At 30.9% G+C, this 20,977-nt stretch overlaps 3 protein-coding genes across 5 annotated transcripts in view; 2 read left to right on the top strand and 1 right to left on the bottom strand.

Annotated features, from left to right (window-relative positions):
• The window catches only part of LOC126745810 (adenylyl cyclase 78C-like), a 99,983-nt gene that overhangs the window by 51,838 nt on the left and 27,168 nt on the right, over positions 1–20,977 (top strand). For all 3 annotated transcript variants that reach the window (XM_050453819.1, XM_050453820.1, XM_050453821.1), the window contains 2 exons: positions 2,658–2,737; positions 2,797–2,946. In XM_050453819.1, the coding sequence (XP_050309776.1) occupies positions 2,658–2,737; positions 2,797–2,946 (230 nt within the window). The remainder of the gene's footprint in view (positions 1–2,657; positions 2,738–2,796; positions 2,947–20,977) is intronic.
• On the top strand, positions 5,776–7,525 carry LOC126745813 (uncharacterized). The gene has a single exon (XM_050453826.1). The coding sequence runs from the start codon at positions 5,810–5,812 to the stop codon at positions 7,520–7,522; it is 1,713 nt and encodes a 570-aa protein (XP_050309783.1). The 5' UTR covers positions 5,776–5,809; the 3' UTR covers positions 7,523–7,525.
• LOC126745814 (uncharacterized) lies at positions 14,659–16,424 on the bottom strand. The gene has a single exon (XM_050453827.1). The coding sequence runs from the start codon at positions 16,338–16,340 to the stop codon at positions 14,706–14,708; it is 1,635 nt and encodes a 544-aa protein (XP_050309784.1). The 5' UTR covers positions 16,341–16,424; the 3' UTR covers positions 14,659–14,705.

Genomic DNA, 20,977 nt, shown 5'->3' with positions numbered 1-20,977 from the left:
CTCGCTCTTAAGCCTAGATGTTATGCAAGCCTTTTCATTCACTAATGACATCTTTATTCTCCCAATTCCTCTTCTGCCTTCGATCTTTGCTTTGACAATTAATTGTCAAATAATCAGACAAACAAAGACCGAATAATCCTGATTTTTTCTTATTAATAGTGTCGATGGCCTTTAATTCACATCCTTATAACTTCTTCGTTCCTTACTTTGGTCATTTTGAAAATTATGAAAATCTCTTTTACTTCCTAGGAATTCTAGTTTAATTAGTGGTCTTCATGAAGCGATAAATGAAGATCCTGGAGGTCAACCTATGGTCAACAGGTCAATTAAATAATGACTTTTCAAGCATTCTTTAATAAATTACATAAGACATTTGTTATTTATCGACATTTCCAGGTAATTTCGTATTCCAATTACTCTGGAAAGGCTCTATAAAGTTCTCTGATTGGCTTCATTTAGGCAAATAATTTGAGGTACAGGGCAAACGTTTCTTACTCCCAGGTAATACTGTTTTAATTAATGGTTCTCATTGAGCTATAACAGAAGACCCTGCAGCTGAAGGTTGAACTATGATCAACAGGTCAATTGAAAAACGACTTTTCAAGCATTATTTGATAAACTACATCAGAGATTTGTTACTTATGGACATTTCCAGGTAATTTTGTATTCCAATTATCCTGGAAAGCCTCTGTGGAGTTCTTTGATTGACTTTATTGAGAGAAGGAATTGGAGGCATAGGACAAACCTCTCTTCTTCTTCTTGATTTGCAACCAATTAATGGATTTTAGTAATTTCATTATTCATTACCACTCTCTCTTTAGCCTAGATGTTATGCAAACCTGTTCATTCACTAATGACGTCCTTATTTTCCCAATTCTTCTTCTGTGTTCAACCTTTGCTTTGACAATTAATTGTAAGAAGTTTTATTTTTCATTGCCCATAATATGACCGAGTAAACCTGATTTTTTTTAATTAATAGTCACGATGGCCTTTAATTGCCATCGTTATTTACTTTGATCATTTTAAAAATTATGAAAATCTCTTTTATTTCCTAGGAATTCTAGTTTAAGTAGTGGTCTTCATGAAGCGATAAATGAAGATCCTGGAGGTCAACCTATGATCAACAGGTCAATTAAAAAACCGACTTTTCAAGCATTCTTTAATAAATTATATAAGACATTTGTTATTTATCGACATTTCCAGGTAACTTTGTATTCCAATTACTCTGGAAAGGCTCTATAAAGTTCTCTGATTGGCTTCGCTTATACCAAAAATTTGAGGTACAGGGCAAACGTTTCTTACTCCCAGGTAATACTGTTTTAATTAATGGTTCTCATTGAGCTATAACAGAAGACCCTGCAGCTATAATTATAATGGTCAAGTCCTTTAAGAAAATACAAAGAGCATTTATCGAACTTTCCAGGCAATTTTGTATTCCAATTACTCTGGAAAGGCTCTGTAGAGTTCTTCGATTTAATTCCTTTAGACCAGGAATTTGAGGTGCAAAACAAATATTTCTTCATCCTTGAAATAGTGGTTTAATTACTGGTTTTCATTTATCTCTGGCAGGAAACATTGGAGGTCCAACTATGGTCAGCAGGTCTATTAAAAAATGATTTTCCATGTGATTTTTTTGAAAATTACATAAGTCCCTTATCATTTATCGACTTTTCCAGATAATTTTGTATTCAAATTTCTCTGGAAAGGCTTTATAGGGATCTCTGATTAGCTTCACTTAAACTAGAAGCTTAAGGTACAATAAAAACCTCTCTTACTCCTTGGAAGTTCTGGCTTAATTACTAATTTTCATGGAGTTATAATAGAAGTTAATCACATTTTTTTAGTGATTTTTCTTAAATTGAATGAAATTGTGCATTTTTTTTAAAGGAACTTACTTAGTATAAAAGAAAATACAAATTTGACCAAAAGTGTTTGGTAGCAAGAAATTGCTATTGAAAATCAGGTTTTTCTAACAATGTTCAACTCACTCCCTGGTTTATCAAATTAAGGTACAGAGCTATTTCAAGGTTTTCAAGTATTACAACAGAGAAGACAATGACTGAATTATAAAACACTAAATTCTTGAGGTTGAGACAAGGTTGTATTGTTTGGTAACAGCAATAAGTTCGAGACTTTTGCCTAAACTTGCAGTTTTATTGATTTTTATGATCAGCAGGTCTATTAAAAAAATGACTTTTCAAATGATATTTTAAAAATTACATAAGTCACTTATCATTTATCGATATTTCCAGGTAATTTTGTATTCAACTTTCTCTGGAAAGGCTTTGTAGAGTTCTCTGATTAGCCCTATTCAAATGACTAACCTAAGGTACGTGACTATTCTCTCTTACTCCATCAGAATTTTGCTTGAATCACTGGGCTTCATTGATCTCAAACAAAAAACCCTGGCAGTCAAACTATGATCGTTAGATACATCAAAAAAACATTTTTCAAGTGACTTTTTAATAATTTACATAAGGCATTTGTCTTTTAAGGACATTTCCGGGTAATTTTGTATTCCAATTACTCTGGAAATGCCTTTTACAAGTCTCTGACTGCCTCTAATCAAACTCTAAATAGGACGTTTGCTCTGTCTCTTGCTTCTCTTTTGATTTATTTATCCCCAACCCAACCCAACTTAATTTTCTCTTTTTTAGTCTTAGCCACTAAATGCACCGCACAGGAATTGGTCAAGATTTTAAACGAACTATTCGCTCGATTCGACAAACTGGCAGCGGTAAGACACCTTTGAGTGATACACCCTATGATTCATCCCTTAAATTACGTTTAATTTAGGAAAACCACTGCTTAAGAATAAAACTTCTCGGAGATTGTTATTACTGCGTATCGGGCTTACCAGTGCCGAGGACTGACCATGCTCACTGTTGCGTAGAGATGGGCCTACACATGATCAAAGCCATTAAAGACACCAGACATAAGACTCAGGTAAGTGAGTAAATTTAGCTTGACACGCTAGCGCACGTTGACGTGTGCACGCAAGGACTTAGTTGGCCAGACCGGTATATATGAACACAATGAATTACTTCCGGCTTGGTTCATTTTACATTATTACACACTTTTTTATTGTTTAAATATAATAATAATTAAAATCACACTTGCATCTGGTGATGCCCTTAATCACGTACACTTTTATATACAATTAATTAATCAATTCGGGATTAAAGGATGTTCATTGATACACATGTACTTGAATTGAACCAGTATTAATTCCAGACAGTTGATGAAGTAATTCTTCTGATATGTCCATACAAGCCTTCTTGGATTTGCTCTCAACTGCCTAGAAGTGATTCACCAGTTTACAGCATCTATTTTATATTTTTTAAGTGATAAATAACAGAAATTTTTGCTAATGATCACAGTTAGATCTTCATAAAAATTAACCCAATATTCTCAAGGAGTTATAGAGGGTTGTCATGTATCTTAAATTTCTAGTATCAATGCATCCAATCAGAGAACTTTAAAGGGCCTTTCCAGAGAAATTGGAATACAAAATTACCTGGAAATATGGACAAATCCAATTCAAATTAAATAAAATTTGTTTAAAAAGTATAACACACCTCAGCCAACCTACCTGGTAACTTTTATAAAAATGTATGCTTGACTATGGTACAGAAAATCTATTGAGTATATGAATCATCTAAAGATGATTCTCTTTCTCCAAGGCATCAGCGGTATTTTGTGATCTGTTCAAAGCTTTGGATTGCGTGACTGTTAGTCTTCCTTAGTTTTCCTCATTTTATCAGAGGGTCCTTAATGGAAACTGTACTTTTGCCATCCTATCCCTTTCTCTTAAATATTTTGAGTTCAGTGTTGTAATCTTATTACTTATTATGTGCATTCACTTTTTGCTAATAGAGTCATTTTTATATAACGTCTATCAAGCCTTCCTGGACTAGGAACGTTCCTGATTCAACTGCCTGGAAGTAACGGAAATATTTGACTTATTCCAGGCAGTTGATGGAGTCATTTTTCTGAAATGTCCATCAAGTTTTCAAGGTCTTCCTGGACTAGGAACATTGCTGTTTCAACTGCCTGGAAGTGATGGAAATATTTGACTAATTCCAGGCCGTTGATAGAGTCATTTTTCTGAAATGTCCCTTAAGTCTTGTAGATCTTCCTGGACTTGGATTCAACTGCCTGGAAGTGACGAAAATATTTGACTAATTCCAGGCAGTTGATGGAGTAATTTTTTTTAAATGTCTATCAAGTCTTGCAGATCTTCCTGGACTTGGAATATTCCTGTTTCAACTGCCTGGAAGTGATTGAAATATTTGTCTAATTCCAGGCAGTTGATGGAGTCATTATATGAAATGTCCATTATGTCTTCAAGGCCTTCCTGGACTTGGAACATTCTTGATTCAACTCTCTGGAAGTGATGGAAATCTTTGACTAATTCCTGACAGCTGTGGAGTCATTTTGCTGAAATGTCCATCAAGTCTTCAAGGCCTTCCTGGACTAGGAACATTCCTGTTTCAACTGCCTGGAAGTGACGGAAATATTTGACTAATTCCAGGCAGTTGATGGAGTCATTTTGATGAAATGTCCATCAAGTCTTGCAGATCTTCCTGGACTTTGAACGTTCCTGTTTCAACTGCCTGGAAGTGACGGAAATATGTGACTACTTCGAGGCAGTTAAAAGAGTAATTTTTCTGAAATGCCTATCAAGTCTTGAAAACCTTTCTGGACTTGGAACATTCCTGTTTCAACTGCCTGAAAGTGATTGAAATATTTGTCTAATTCCAGGCAGTTGATGGAGTCATTTTTCTGAAATGTTCATCAAGTCTTGCAGACCTTCCCGGACTTGGAACATTCTTGATTCAACTGCCTGGAAGCGATGGAAATATTTGTCTAATTCCAGGCAGTTGATGGAGTCATTATATGAAATGTCCATCATATCTTCAAGGCCTTCCTGAACTTGGAACATCCTTGTTTCAACTGCCTGAAAGTGATTGAAATATTTGTCTAATTCCAGGCAGTTGATGGAGTCATTTTTCTGAAATGTCCATCAAGTCTTCAAGGCCTTCCTGGACCTGGAACATTCCTGTTTCAACTGCCTGGAAGTGACGGAAATATTTGACTAATTCCAGGCAGTTGATGGAGTCATTTTTCTGAAATGTCCATCAAGTCTTCAAGGCCTTCCTGGACCTGGAACATTTCTGTTTCAACTGCCTGGAAGTGACGGAAATATTTGACTAATTCCAGGCAGTTGATGGAGTAATTTTTTTAAAATGTCTATCAAGTCTTGCAGATCTTCCTGGACTTGGAACATTCCTGTTTCAACTGCCTGGAAGTGATTGAAATATTTGTCTAATTCCAGGCAGTTGATGGAGTCATTATATGAAATGTCCATTATGTCTTCAAGGCCTTCCTGGACTTGGAACATTCCTGTTTCAACTGCCTGGAACTAATGGAAATATTTAACTAATTCCAGACAATTCTGAAATCTATTGCAGGCTTTTTTGAACTTAGGACGTTTCTCTTTTCAACTCACTTTTCCGTTTCATTTCATCAACTTCATTTGCCTCACTGCTGGACTCGCCATCACTGCCTTCCTCTAACTTCATAGATACTTCGTTTTCTTTTTTTGCAAAATCTTTTTGCTGTAAAGGTGGATCACCCTGCATACAAGCTCATTAATCACAACCATATTTCCATAAAAATATTATTTAATTAAATTTCAAAGTTCAGCAATTAAAAAGGAAATTGCCCCAATAAAGATACAAACCAGTAAGCTATAAAATAAACATAATTGTGTTTACACTGTCATACGTCCCCGGTTCAATTAACCATGAGTGAACGCGAGAATTTACTGTTGAACAACTTGAAAAAGTCTATTAAAGAAACTGTGAGGTGCAGTAAAACAAACATTGAGCCTCTAATGGTACCGCAAGACATAGAGAAGCTGTTGCTCCCTCTGGATTTATCAAAAGCTATTGATACAGCAGCAGCCCAAAAAGAAATCAAATATCTGCAAGAAGTAGTGGAGTCTCTGTTAACAAATGACGCGACCAGTAAATATGTTACGATATCTCAGCAAGTGTTGTTAAAGATATTTGCTGAATCCAGTGAAAAGTTTCGTGCAAAACACTTTCGCGAGCTAATGAAGGTGTACTTCCAAGAGCTATTAGAGCAGAGTGACTTAGAGAGAGCTCAGTTGGAGCTTCACATTAAAGTGCTTTTGCCTCTTGTGAAACTTCATGTTTTAAAAGAAACCAGTGAGCAAGATGACGAACTGGTTGACAATATACTGAATTTCTTCAAGAATCCCAGGATAAGCCAAGAAGATATTTATGTAACGGTGAAAAACAAATTCGGAGATTCAGATTTTCGGCTTATTTCTTACGAGCTCATTCCGCTGGATCAAAGAAACGGCCACCTGGGGGACTACTTTCAACTTAAAGTCCAAGTTGAGCGTAACAACGAAGTTCAACTGCTAGAGATGTTCGTGAAGTTCCTAAATGCCAAAATTGACTTTTTCAAGCAACTGTTGGCCCGCGGTCCTTCGAAGAAGGAAGAGTTCTTTTATCTTGAATACATTCCCAAGTTAAGAGAGCTCGGCTTAAATGAACTGCTAAGTTTTGCTCCTGAGTGCTACTTTTCACGGGTGGATGATGTTCTTGTCTTGGAAGATATGACTGCTAAGGGATATATAGGGCTTACTCCTGACTGTAAGCTGGACTTGCTTACCCTTAAGCTTACTGTAAGTGAATTAGCTAAGCTACACGCAAGCAGTTTCATTTTTGAGCAAGCACTACTGAAGAAAGAAAAAAGCTTCTATGACCTCTATAGCAAGTATTTGCAAGAGGTTTTCTTTGTAATCGACTCCAAGGAGTCAAAAAAGGCTTTCCAAAGGATTGTGAAAGTGATTGTGTACTTGTGCCAAGTTTTTTCAAACATCAGTAATAAAGAAGAAGTGGCTCAGAAGGCTCAGAGTCTGCTCAAACAAGCCTTCGCCCTTCTTCCTAAGTCTGATGAGTTCATTAACGTGTTATGCCATGGAGATGTGTATGTTGCCAACATGCTCTTCAATTTCAATGACAAACAGGAGTGCCAGGACGTTAAACTGATTGACTTTCAGATTTTAAGGTACAAGCCTCCCACGCATGACCTCTTGTTCTTTCTTTATCAAAATGCCTTTAAAGAAACCTTGGATGAGCACATGGACGAACTCCTTGCACTATATTATGAAGCACTTAAAGAGAATTTGGGAAAGTTCCATTTAGATATCAGCAAAGTGTATCCAAAAGAGAACTTCGAAGGCAGCATCAGACCAATGAGGATCTTAGCGGTGTTTATGTCGATTTACTACTCGCATTTGACGACCATCGATCCGAAAGTTAGAGAACGCGTTTTCCACGAGAATCAAATGGAGCTGCTGCGAGATGAGTTTTATTTAATTAATTTAGGGTTGAAGGTTGAGCATTATAGGAAGGTCATGAAAGGGCTTATTGACTCGTTTACTGAACTTTGTAATAGTAATGATATAAAGGGTACCAACTGAAAATATGCGTTTTATTTCTAACTAGTAATTCCAGGCAGAATTAATTCGTCTGAAATATTCATAAGTTGTAGGCTTTCGTAGATGTGGGACGTTTTATCTTTTAATTGCCTAGAATTTGTTAAATATTTGCGTCACTTCCAGGCAGTTGAAACAGGAACGTTCCAAGTCCAGGAAAGCCTTGGAGACATGATGGACATTTCAGAAAAATGACTCCATCAACTGCCTGGAATAAGTCAAATATTTCAATCACTTCCAGGCAGTTGAAACAGGAACGTTCCAATTCCAGAAGGGCCTTCAAGACTTGATGAACATTTTGGAAAAGTGACTCCATTAACTGCCTGGAATTAGTCAAATATTTCCATCACTTCCAGGCAGTTGAAACAGGAACGTTCCAATTCCAGAAGAGCCTTCAAGACTTGATGAACATTTTGGAAAAGTGACTCCATTAACTGCCTGGAATTAGTCAAATATTTCCATCACTTCCAGGCAGTTGAATCAGGAATGTTCCAAGTCCAGGAACGCCTTGAAGACATGATGGACATTTCAGCAAAATGACTCCATCAATTGCCTGGAATAAGTCAAATATTTTTATCACTTCCAGGCAGTTGAAACAGGAACGTTCCAAATCCAGGAAGACATGATGAATATTTTAGAAAAATGACTTCATCAACTGCCTGGAATTAGTCAAATATTTCCATCACTTCCAGGCAGTTGAATCAGGAATGTTCCAAGTCCAGGAACGCCTTTAAGACGTGATGGACATTTCAGTAAAATCACTCCATCAACTGCCTGGAATTAGTCAAATATTTCCATCACTTCCAGGCAGTTGAAACAGGAAAGTTCCAAGTCCAGGAAGGCCTTGAAGACATGATGGATATTTCAGGAAAAAGACTCCATCAACTGCCTGGAATAAGTCAAATATTTCCGTCACTTCCAGGCAGTTGAATCAGGAACGTTCCTAGTCCAGGAAGATCTGCAAGACATAATGGACATTTCATCAAAATGACTCCATTAACTGCCTGAAATTATTCAAATATTTGCATCTCTTCCAGGCAGTTGAAACAGGAATGTTCCAAGTCCAGGAAGGCCTTGAAGACATGATGAACATTTCTGGAAAATGACTCCATCAACTGCCTGTAATTAGTCAAATATTTGCATCACTTCCAGGCAGTTGGAACTGGAATGTTCCAATTCCAGGAAGATCTGCAAGACTTGATAGACATTTCAGAAAAATGACTTCATCAACTGCCTGGAATTAGTCAAATATTTGCATCAAGTCCAGAAAGTTGAATCAGGAATGTTCCAAGTCCAGGAAGGCCTTCAAGACTTGATGAACATTTCAGAAAAATGACTCCATCAACTGCCTGTAATTAGTCAAATATTTCCATCACTTCCAGGCAGTTGAACGAGGAAACGTGACTTTATAATCCACAATCAAAGGCTTTGGACAGATCACAGAACATTGTTGCTGCCTTGGACAAAGAGAAAATGCCATCCTGAGCATCTTTAGATAAGTAAAACTCATACCACCAATAGACTTTACGTATCATGGGTAAATGTGAAAAAACCTTAAATTCCTTGACTCCTGGCTACCAGTTAGGTTATTGGATTGTTTTGGTGTTGCTTGCATTGGATTTATCTATATTTCCAAGTAATTTTGTATTCCAATTTCTCTGGAAAAGCTCTGTAGAGTTCTCCGATTAGCTCCATTGAGACTAGAAATTTAGGGTACATGTCAAACCTCTCTTACTCCCTTAGAATTTTGGTTTAATTACTGGTTTTCATGGAGCTATGAATAAACTCGTTGGAGATCTAACAGTAATCATTAAGTCTTTTAAAATCACGACTTTTCAAGCATCTTATGAAAGATTATATAAAGTATCTATCATTTATGGACGTTTCCAGATAATTTCGTATTCAAATTACTCTGGAAAGGCCCTGTAGAGTTCTCTGATTGACTTTATTGAGACTAGGAATTTGAGGTACATGTCAAACCTCTCTTACTCCCTAGAAATTCTCATTTAATTACTGATCCTGAAAATCTAACTATGATAGATATGGTGTGAGACTCTGAGTGTAATAGTTTAACAATTGGGAAATTAAGGATCACATGTTAGAAAAAGGAGATGTACATAGTTGGTAAGAAATTAAGATACCCAAAGAAAAAAGCGAAGGAAACTAGGGTGAGACTTTGTAGATGGATCTTTAGGAGCCTTTTTATTTAGCAAAATTCCCTTTTTTTTTTATAAATATTGCTCGTTTTCTTTAGCTTCAACCGCATTCTTCACTTAGCATTTCCAAGTAAGAAAAATAGATCAATCACGCGATTTCTTGTTTAATTTTGAGCGAGTTGCCCCCTGTTTTCAATTTTAATCGTTAGTTCTAAAAAAACATTAATTTCCATGTTTATATCCCTACCTAATTGGTGCCATTAATTTAACTTGATTATTTATTATAATTATGGTTTAACTATTGATATGCATTCGAAAATTTTCCACCATATTGATTTCTATATTTAAAAATTAATCGTGCTTATCTTTTAAAAGCTTGATAACAGACATGAATAAAAATAGCAATAAAACTCCGATCGTTTAAACAAGGCGGCTTTAGATTAAATAATCTTATTTAATGAGCGGATGATGTGTACTATGAACGTGAATGTCAAGGTTACTAAATCGCGCAGCGTGTGGTTTGATTTATAGACGTTGCATAATTGCATAATATATTTACTTGTTCAAAACACAGGATGTATCACTTAAGTAAATCCAGACCTAAACGAGGAACTGGAATAGCTGCACCTCTTTCCAGAGCTCTGCCGTTAGTTACCAAAGTTGTAGAAAGAAACTTTGGGTACTCCAAAAATCATTGTAACTATAAATTTGTCCCTTAACAAAATCTTTTGATGACAATTAAATTCTACTGAAAGAAAGTGAAAGAGTTACTGTAGAATGCCGTGCTTTGAACTAATTAATATATAGACTGACTCAGATCTGTATATAGAAGCGAACGTCCATAGGTTTGAGTAGTGACTTCCAGGTGTTTATGAAGGAATTCTGGTTTAAATTTGGGTGTACGATCAATTAAAGAAAAGCCTGCTTGACTCGATATAGCATCCATCACTATATTCCTGTTGGTGGAAAACAGGATCTTCTCTACTATGCCTTTTGTTGAAATTAGCAATTTGAATGCTTCTGTTGCTCTAGTACAAATATAGGAAGACATATGAGGTCCAAAGAGCCAATGCTTGCCTTCTTTAAGTATTCTTAACTGCTCTTCAGATGAGTTACTCATTATAAAATGATATTGTTGTATCGTCGGCAAATAGGGATATAGTGCGTAAGGCTTGAATGTTGTGATGAATCAATGTCATCGGATACGCTGTCAAAGGCTTTGATTAAGTCGCAGAATGTTTTTGTTGCTGTAATTGGGTTGACGGTCAGAAGCCGAATGAACCTTTATCGTTTTTATTAATTTTTTTATTGTATATTAATTATTTATGTCAGTTTTAAAGAGAATTAAAATTGGGTTTTAAAAAAATATAGATATAAAGTTATTGTTGATTAATATTGTTTATTTTATATTTTTTTGTATTTGACTTACTCATATCAGTTTTCAAGGGAATAAAAAATTTCTTTCTTAATATGTTCATATTTAAAAAATATTTAAAGGTGCAAAGGGTCAAGGAGACAAAGAGTCAAAGAGTCAAAGGGTCAAAGGGTTAAAGAGTGAAAAAGTGAAAGAGTCGGAGAGTCCGAGAATCATAACTATTTTTTTTAATATGTAATGAAAAATCCAGGTTCGTATTTAAAAAAATTTGAATATTAAAAATTTACAAGATTCAAAGATTTAGAGGTTCAAAGAGTCAAAGAGTCAAAGAATTAAAGAGTCAAAATACAAAGAGTCAGAGAGTAAATAAGTGAAAGAGTCGGAGAGTCCGAGAATCATAAAAAAATTTTTTAATATGTAATGAAAAATCCAGGATCGTATTTAAAAAAATTTGACAGCTTAACAGATTTAAAGGTTCAAAAGTCAAAGAGTCAAAAAGTCAAAGAATCAAAGAGTCAGAGAGTTAAAAAGTGAAAGAGTCGGAGAGTCTGAGGGTCATAAAATATTTTTTTAATATGTAATGAAAAATCCAAAAATACTAATTTAAAAAAAAAATAATATTAAAAATTTCCAAGATTCAAATATTTAAAGGTTTAAAGAGTCAAAGAGTAAAAACATCAAAGAGTCAAAGATATAAAGAGTCAGAGAGTCAAAAAGTGAAAGAGTCGGAGAGTTCGAGAATCATACATTATTTTTTTTTAATATGTAATCTAAAATCCAGGTTCGTATGTAAAAAATTTTAAATATTAAAATTTCCAAGATGCAAAGATTTAAAGGTTCAAAGAGTCAAAGATACAAAGAGTCAGAGAGTCAAAAAGTAAAAGAGTCGGAGAGTCCGAGAATCATAAAAAATGTTTTTAATATGTAATGAAAAATCCAGGTTCGTATTTAAAAAAATCTAAATATTTAAAATTTCCAAGATTCAAAGGTTCAAAAAGTCAAAGAGTCACAAAATCAAAGAGTCAAAGATATAAAGAGTCAGAGAGTCAAAAAGTGAAAGAGTCGGAGAGTCCGAGAATCATAAAAAATGTTTTTAATATGTGATGAAAAATCCAGGTTCGTATTTAAAAAAATCTGAATATTTAAAATTTCCAAGATTCAAAGATTTAAAGGTTCAAAGAGTCAAAAAATCAAAGAGTCACAGAATCAAAGAGTCAAAGATATAAAGAGTCAGAGAGTCAAAAAGTGCAAGAATCGGTGAATCCGAGAATCATAAAAAATTTTTTTTAATATGTAATGAAAAATCTAGGTTCGTATTTAAAAAAAATTGAATATTAAAAATTTCCAAGATTTAAAGGTTCAAAGAGTCAGAAAATTAAAGAGTCAAAAAATCAAAAAGTGGAAGAGTCGGAGAGTCCGAGAATCATCAAATTTTTTTTTAATATGTAACGAAATATCCAGATTCGTATTTAAAACAATTTTTAATATTAAAAATTTCCAAGGTTTAAAGATTTAAAAGTTCAAAGGGTCAAAAAATCAAAAAGTCAAAGATACAAAGAGTCAGAGAGACAAAAAGTCGGAGAATCTGAAAATCATAAATTTTTTTTTTAATATGTAATGAAAAGTCCTGATTTATATTTAAAAAAATTTGAATATTAAAATTACCAAGATTTAAAGGTTCAAAGAGTCAAAGAGCCAAAGAGTCAAAGAGTCAAAAAGTGAAAGAGTTGGAGAGTCCGAGAATCATAAATTTTTTGTTTTAATATGTAATAAAAAATCCAGGTTCGTATTTAAAAAAAATTAAATATTAATAATGTCCAAGATTCAAGATTTAAAGGTTTAAAAGTCAAAGAGTCAAAGAGTGAAAGAATAAAAGAGTCAAAGATACAAAGAGTCAGAGAGTTAAAAAGTGAAGGAGTCAGAGAGTCCGAGAATCATAAAAAATTTTTTTTAATATGTAATGAAAAATCCAGGTTCGTATTTAAAAAAATTTGAATATTAAAAATGTTCAAGATTTAAAGAGTCAAAAAATCAAAAAATCAAAGAATCAAAAAGTCAAAAATACAAAGAGTCAGAGAGTCAAAAAGTGGAAGAGTCTGAGAATCATAAAAAAAATTTTTTTAAATGTAATGAAAAATCCAGGTTCGTATTTAAAAAAAATTTGAATATTTCAAATTTCCAAGATTCAAGATTTAAAGGTTCAAAGAGTCCTAGAGTCAAAGAATCAAATGGCAAAAGAGTCAAAAATTTAAATATGCAAAAATCAAAAAAAAAAAAAACAAAAATTAAAAAATCCCAAATATCAAAAGCTGAAGAATTCCAAAACATAAAAATTAAAAAAACCAAAATTTTAATAATTAAAAAAAAACAAAAATAAATACAAAGAGTTTATTATATAACCAGAAGTCCTAAAATTAAAAAATTCAAGAACTGAAAAATTTAAAAACTAAAATATTTCAAAATCCAAAAATACTACAAACCAAAAATCCAAAAAAATAAAAATTTACAAAATTAAAACAATTAAAATCTGAAAATTAAAAAAATCATAATATTCAGAAATCCAAAAATCTAAAAATCTAAAAATCTAAAAATTTAAAAATCTAAAAATCTAAAAATCTAAAAATCTAAAAATCTAAAAATCTAAAAATCTAAAAATCTAAAAATCTAAAAATCTAAAAATCTAAAAATCTAAAAATCTAAAAATCTAAAAATCTAAAAATCTAAAAATCTAAAAATCTAAAAATCTAAAAATCTAAAAATCTAAAAATCTAAAAATCTAAAAATCTAAAAATCTAAAAATCTAAAAATCTAAAAATCTAAAAATCTAAAAATCTAAAAATCTAAAAATCTAAAAATCTAAAAATCTAAAAATCTAAAAATCTAAAAATCTAAAAATCTAAAAATCTAAAAATCTAAAAATCTAAAAATCTAAAAATCTAAAAATCTAAAAATCTAAAAATCTAAAAATCTAAAAATCTAAAAATCTAAAAATCTAAAAATCTAAAAATCTAAAAATCTAAAAATCTAAAAATCTAAAAATCTAAAAATCTAAAAATCTAAAAATCTAAAAATCTAAAAATCTAAAAATCTAAAAATCTAAAAATCTAAAAATCTAAAAATCTAAAAATCTAAAAATCTAAAAATCTAAAAATCTAAAAATCTAAAAATCTAAAAATCTAAAAATCTAAAAATCTAAAAATCTAAAAATCTAAAAATCTAAAAATCTAAAAATCTAAAAATCTAAAAATCTAAAAATCTAAAAATCTAAAAATCTAAAAATCTAAAAATTTAAAAATCGAAAAATCTAAAATTTAAAAATTTCCAAGAGCCTGAAAATGAAACAATTTTTCCTGGAAAAATGAGCTTCTAATGCCTGGAATAAGCAAAATTAATATTTTATATCTGAAAATTTCTCTTTAAAATATAAAAAAAAAACAATTTTTTGTACTATAGTCGGGATCCTCTGGAAATTGTATTTTCGTGGCATAATTTATCCAATTGCAATGGAAAAAAAACACTACATTCCATTCTCTTTATTTATCTTTAAGAGCATCTAAAAAGTGGTTATGCCCAATAAAAATCCATCCAACTACTGCATGATCAATTTATTTATATATACAATATATCACTCTATAATTTATATTAATCCTTTGTCACAAAATTGAATGAAACGCGCAAAAATCCCCCGCATAACGTTTCTGTAATTCTCAGTTTTTATGCCCACACTTATTATGGTATTAGTGCAATAAATATCGCCATATTTGCCAGCAAATATGTCCTTTCTTAGTTCGGGTCCTAGGGCGCACACGGACGAGTAATACATTGTCATGTAAAGTGCCAACACTGCCATTGAATCCCTGCTTTCCTCAAAATACTCCCTCGGAAGTATTTGCTGGATATCCAAGTTATGTTGGAGCAAAATTCCTGTTAAGCTCTCATAATATTCTTCAAGAAAACTCTCGAGGTTATCATCGAGGATTTCTTTAGGCGTGTTTTGGAACAGCAAGAATAACAGTTCTAACATCGGAGGCTGATACCTCAACAACTGGAAATCAATCAGCTTAACAGCTTCGGCACTTTTATCATCACGGAATTTAAATAGCAAGTTTGCAACGTACATGTCTCCGTGGCATATCACGTTCACTGGCTCATCGGATTTCTTCAGTTTATCCAAAGTGATTTTGCACCAGTTGTCTGCTTTCAATCGCAACTCACTTTCAGAATATTTCCCCGTTAAGTCTTTAAATACTGAACTAAGATAAACCATTGAATCGGTGATTTTTGCGAAGGATTGATTAAATTCGGGGGTACCTAAGTAAAACAGGGTTTCACCAAGGTACTCTCCATAAACTGTTGCCAACTGTTCAGTTGTTTCAAGGATAAGACTACCCGCATGGAGTTTGGCAAGTTGTTTTATGGTTAATCTCAATTCATTTTTCTGTAGTAACGTGTGCGGGGCTAGTGCAGTAAAACCGCTGGCACACACGTCATCCAGAACGATGACGTCGTCCACTCGTGAAAAGTAACAGTTTGGGGCAAAATCCGATAATCCCAGCCGCTTCAGTTTGGGTAAGTATTCCATGTAAAAGAACTCTTCTTTTTTCGAAGGACCCCTTACGAGGATTTGCTTCGTGTATTCCGAGTGTGGCACCAAGAACTTGGCAAACCAATCTAACTTTTCCAGCTTGTCATTGGATTTAATAACCACTTTTAACCGAAAATAGTCTCCTAGATGTCCATTTTGTTCGTCCAATGGGATTAACTTAAAAGAGATCAGCTCATAGCTGCTGCTTCCCAAATAGGTCTTAACTGCTTCATAGATGTCCTCTTGGTTGATTCTCGGGTTGTCAAAGTAATTAAGGACATTCCTAATAAGCTCCTGATTTTCCAGATTTTTCAAGATTGTTTCCAGTTTCACTAGAGGGAGCAGCAGTTTAGTGTCTCGTTCGAACTCTGAGCGTGTAATAGACTTCTGTGGTTGCAACTCTGTGAAGCACCAGTCAAGCAATTCGTGGAAATGTTGCTGTCTAGTTTTCTCGTCAGTTTCAGCAAACAATTTTGTTAAAAAGCTGTATATGGATGGCACAAAATTCACTCCAAGGGTGTCCAAAGCTTCTTGTAGACGTGAAACTTGTTCATCAAAGTTCTTGAAAACATCAAGAGCTAAAATTCCTTTAATTTTATCCCCAAGTTTAACCCAAGGAGTATCACAAGAATCAGCATCACTCACAGCACTTTTCAGCACCTCTTTGAGGTATCGTAGATCTTTCATGGTTACTGGCAATAGTGTTTTAAGTAGACTGAATTAAATTCGCTCCTGATTTAACTAGACGGTGCATTCCGAACGCATATCGTGACATCACACAACCGGATCGCTATTCAATTGTGATTGTAAATAATTTATTACTATTTGAGTTGTTCGTTTCGCTATTTGGAATACCGAGTGTGTAAGGTTATAATTAAATTTTTAATAGTTGTGTTATAAAATGTTATATTAGGTATGTACACGGGATGGTAAATCTTTTTTTAGTTTAGGTTAGTAGATTTTTAGTGTTTTCGATTCTTTTCGGGTTTTTCAACAGTTGGTATTTTAAAGTATGAATTTTTGATTTTTTCAATTTTTAAACTTTTAAATTTTTGTCCTATTGGACTTTTGAATATTTAAAATTTAAGATTTTTTCACTTCTGGATTTTTTACTTAAAATATTTTGATTTTTAGACTTTTGGGGTTTTCGATTTTAAAATTTTTTGAATTATTGACTTTTTAAAGTTTAGAACTGTTGGAGTTTTGAATTATTGACATTTTTCAATTTTTTTATTTTTATACTTTTAAATTTATATTTTTTTGTTTTTTAATGGGATTTGATCTTTTGTTGTTTGTTTTTTTGAAATTCTGGGCTCTTGAATTTTTTAATTTTTAGGTTTTTGACAGTTCAAATTTTTGTGTTTTGATTTTTTGGAATTTTGTACTTATGAAATTTTGATTTTCGGACTATTGGATTTTTGGACTTCTTTGAATTTGAATTTATGAATTTTTGATTTTTTAAACTATTGGATTTTTCGAGTTTTAGACTTTTTGGATTTTTAAGCTTTCAAATTTTTCATTTTTGGGATTTTGAACTTTTAAACTAATGAAGTTTTGAATATTAGGCTTTTTGGATCTTTGAACTATTGGATTTTTTAATTTTTTTGTTTTTTTTTCAACTATTGAAATAGACTTGATTTTTGCTTTTTTAAACTATTGGATTTTTGGAGTTTTAGATTTTTAAATTTTTGGATTTTTAAACTTTCAAACTTTTGATTTTTTGGGATTTTCAACTTTTAATTTAATGAAGTTTTGAATATTTGGCTTTTTGGATCTTTGGACTATTGGATTTTTTTGTTTTTTTTTTTCAACTATTGGAATAGACTTTTTGAATCTTTGAACTATTGAATTAAAGTTTTATTTTTAAACTTTTGAATTTTTCACTTTTTATATTTTTGTTTACAATTTATTTATTTTCAGACTATTGGATTTCTGGACTTCTTTGAATTTGAATTTAAGAATTTTTGGGTTTTTAAACTATTGATTTTTTGAAGTTTTTGACTTTTAAATTTTTGAATTTTTAAACTTTCAAATTTTTGATTTTTCGAATTTTGAACTTTTAAACTAATGAAGTTTTGAATATTTGACTTTTTGGATCTTTGAATTATTGGAGTTTTAAATTTTTTTGTTTTTTTTAACAATTGGATTGACATTCTTGGATCTTTAAACTATTGGATTGGAGTTTTGAAAAATTTTTAAACTTTTGAATTTTTCACTTTTTGTATTTTTGTTTACAATTTATTAATTTTCAGACTTTTGGACTTCTTTGAATTTGAATTTATGGATTTTTGCTTTTTTAAACTATTGGATTTTTGGAGTTTTAGACTTTTAAATTTTTGGATTTTTAATCTTTCAAATTTTTGATTTTTTGGGATTTTCAACTTTTAAACTAATAAAGTTTTGAATATTTGGCTTTTTGAATCTTTGAATTATTGAAGTTTTGAATTTTTTTGTTTTTTGAACAATTGGATTGACATTTTTGGATCTTTAAACTATTGGATTGAAGTTTTGGAAAATTTTTAAATTTTTAATTTTTTTTGGGTTTTTGTGTTTTTGTTTACAATTTTTTGATTTTCGGACTATTAGGTTTTTGGATTTCTTTGAATTTTAATTTATAAATTTTTGGTTCTTGAAACTATTAGATTTTTGAATTTTCATTTTTTTGGAATTTTGAACTTTTACACTAATGAAGCTTTGAATATTTGGCTTTTTGGATCTTTGAACTATTGAATTGAAGTTTTGAAAAATTTTTAAATTTTTGAATTTTTCACTTTTTGTATTCTTGTTTACAATTTTTTAATTTTCGGACTATTGAATTTTTGTACTTTTTTGAATTTGAATTTAGGAAATTTTGTTTTTTTTTGAACTAATAAATTTTTTGAGTTTTGAACTTTTAAATTTTTGGATTTTTAAATTTTCGAATTTGGTGAACTTTTAAACTAATGAAGTCTTAAATATTTGGCTTTTTGAATCTTGGCATTATTAGATTTTTGATTTTTTTTGTTTTTTGAACTATTGGATTTGGAGTTTTGGAAAATTTTTGAATTTTGAATTTTTTTCGGTTTTTGTATTTTTGTTTACAATTTATTGATTTTCTGACTATCGGATTTTAATCTTTGGAGATTTTTGAATTTATGGATTTTTGGTTTTTGAAACTATTAGATTTCTAGATTTTAATTTTTTTGGAGTTTTGGACTTTTTTGAAATTGGATTTAAGAATTTTTGTTTTTTTAAACTAATAATTTTTTGGAATTTTTGACTTTCGAATTTGTAACTTTTTGGTTTTTAGACTATTGATTTTTTGAAATTTTGGACTTCTAAATCTTTGGATTTTTTAATTTTCGATTTTTGGGATTTTGAACTTTTAAACTAATGAAGTTTTGAATATTTGACTTTTTGGATCTTTGAATTATTGGAAATTTGAATTTTTTTTATTTTTTGAATAATTGGATTGACACTCTTGGATCTTTAAACTATTGGATTGGATTTTGGAAAATTTTTGAATTTTTTATTTTTTTCGGTTTTTGTGTTTTTGGTTACAATTTTTTGATTTTCGGACTATTGGATTTCTTTGAATTTTAATTTATAAATTTTTGGTTCTTGAAACTATTAGATTTTGGATTTAAATTTTTTTGAAGTTTTGAACTTCTGAATTTTTGGTTTTTTAAGCTATTGGATTTTTGATCCTTTAAACTAATGAAGTTTTGAATATTTGGCTTTTTGATCTTTGAACTATTGGATTTTTTAATTTTTTTGTTTTTTTTTAACTATTGGAATAAACTTTATTTTTGCTTTTTTAAACTATTGGATTTTTGGAGTTTTAGATTTTTAAATTTTTGGATTTTTAAACTTTCAAATTTTTGATTTTTTGGGATTTTCAACTTTTAAACTAATGAAGTTTTGAATATTTGGCTTTTTGGATTTTTGAATTATTGAACTTTTGAATTTTTATGTTTTTTGAACAATTAGATTAACATTCTTGGATCTTTAAACTATTGGACTGGAGTTTTGGAAAATTTTTGATTTTTAAATTTTTACGTTTTTGTCAGTTCAAATTTTTGTGTTTTGATTTTTTTGGAATTTTGAACTTATGAAATTTTAAATATTTGGCTTCTTGGATCTTTGAACTATTCGATTAGATTTTTGGACTTTTTTTAAAGTATTGGATTTTTGGAGTTTTAGACTTTTAAATTTTTGGAATTTTGAACTTTTAAACTAATAAAGTTTTGAATATTTAGCTTTTTGGATTTTTGAATTATTGAAGTTTTGAATTTTTATGTTTTTTGAACAATTGGATTGACATTCTTGAATCTTTAAACTAATGGATTTTTGAATTCTTTTATTTTTTTTTTAAATATTGTAATAGACTTTTTGGATCTTTGAACTATTGAATTGAAGTTTTGAAAAATTTTTAAACTTTTGAATTTTTCACTTTTTGTTTTTTTGTTTACAATTTATTAATTTTTGGACTATTGGATTTTAGGGGACTTTTTTGAATTTGAATTTAAGAATTTTTGGTTTTTTAAACTAATAATTTTTTGGAATTTTTGACTTTCGAATTTGTAAATTTTTGAATTTTCAAACTATGGATTTTTTGAAGTTTTGGACTTCTAAATCTTTGGATTTTTAAATTTTCGAATTTTTGATTTTTGGGATTTTGAATTTTTAAACCAATGAAGTTTTGAATATTTGGCTTTTTGAATTTTTTGAACTATTGGATTGGACTTTTTGTATTTTTAAACTATTGGATTGGAGTTTTGGAAAATTTTTGAATTTTTTGTTTAAAATTTTTTGTTTACAGACTATTGGATTTTTGAACTTCTTTGAATTTGGATTTCTGAATTTTTTGTTTTTTAAGCTATTGGGTTTTTGATTTTTTGGGATTTTGATATTCTAAACTAATGAAGTTTTGAATATTTGGCTTTTTGGATCTTTGGATTATTGGATTTTGTTTTTTTTTTTTTTAACTATTGGAAGGACTTTTTGGATCTTTGAACTATTGAATTAAAATTTTAAAAAACTTTTGAATTTTTCATTTTTTGTATTCTTATTTACAATTTTTTAATTTTCGGACTATTGGATTTTTGGAAATTCCATTTTTCTGCAAGCATTTGAAATATTTTTATTTGATATCTTTCAGGCATTTATAATCAGCTTATTGCAACCTTAAAAAATTATTCCACTTGCAGGGTATTAATTTATTTCGATTTAAACTTCCCGCCAATTTATTAGACTTCAATTGGCCCCCTAGCGGCGAACGCTTCTTATATACTAGGTAAAACACTGCCTACGGTAATCAATTCTTTGAATTTTTAGACTTTTAA

Source organism: Anthonomus grandis, chromosome 16, assembly GCF_022605725.1.
Source record: "Anthonomus grandis grandis chromosome 16, icAntGran1.3, whole genome shotgun sequence".
NCBI classification, from domain to species: Eukaryota; Metazoa; Arthropoda; class Insecta; order Coleoptera; family Curculionidae; genus Anthonomus; species Anthonomus grandis.
This window is presented reverse-complemented; position numbering and strand designations above follow the sequence as displayed.

Coding starts and splice junctions, on each gene's coding strand:
- LOC126745813 (XM_050453826.1), top strand. CDS start 5,810: ATGAGTGAACGCGAGAATTTACTGTTGAACAACTTGAAAAAGTCTATT.
- LOC126745814 (XM_050453827.1), bottom strand. CDS start 16,340: ATGAAAGATCTACGATACCTCAAAGAGGTGCTGAAAAGTGCTGTGAGT.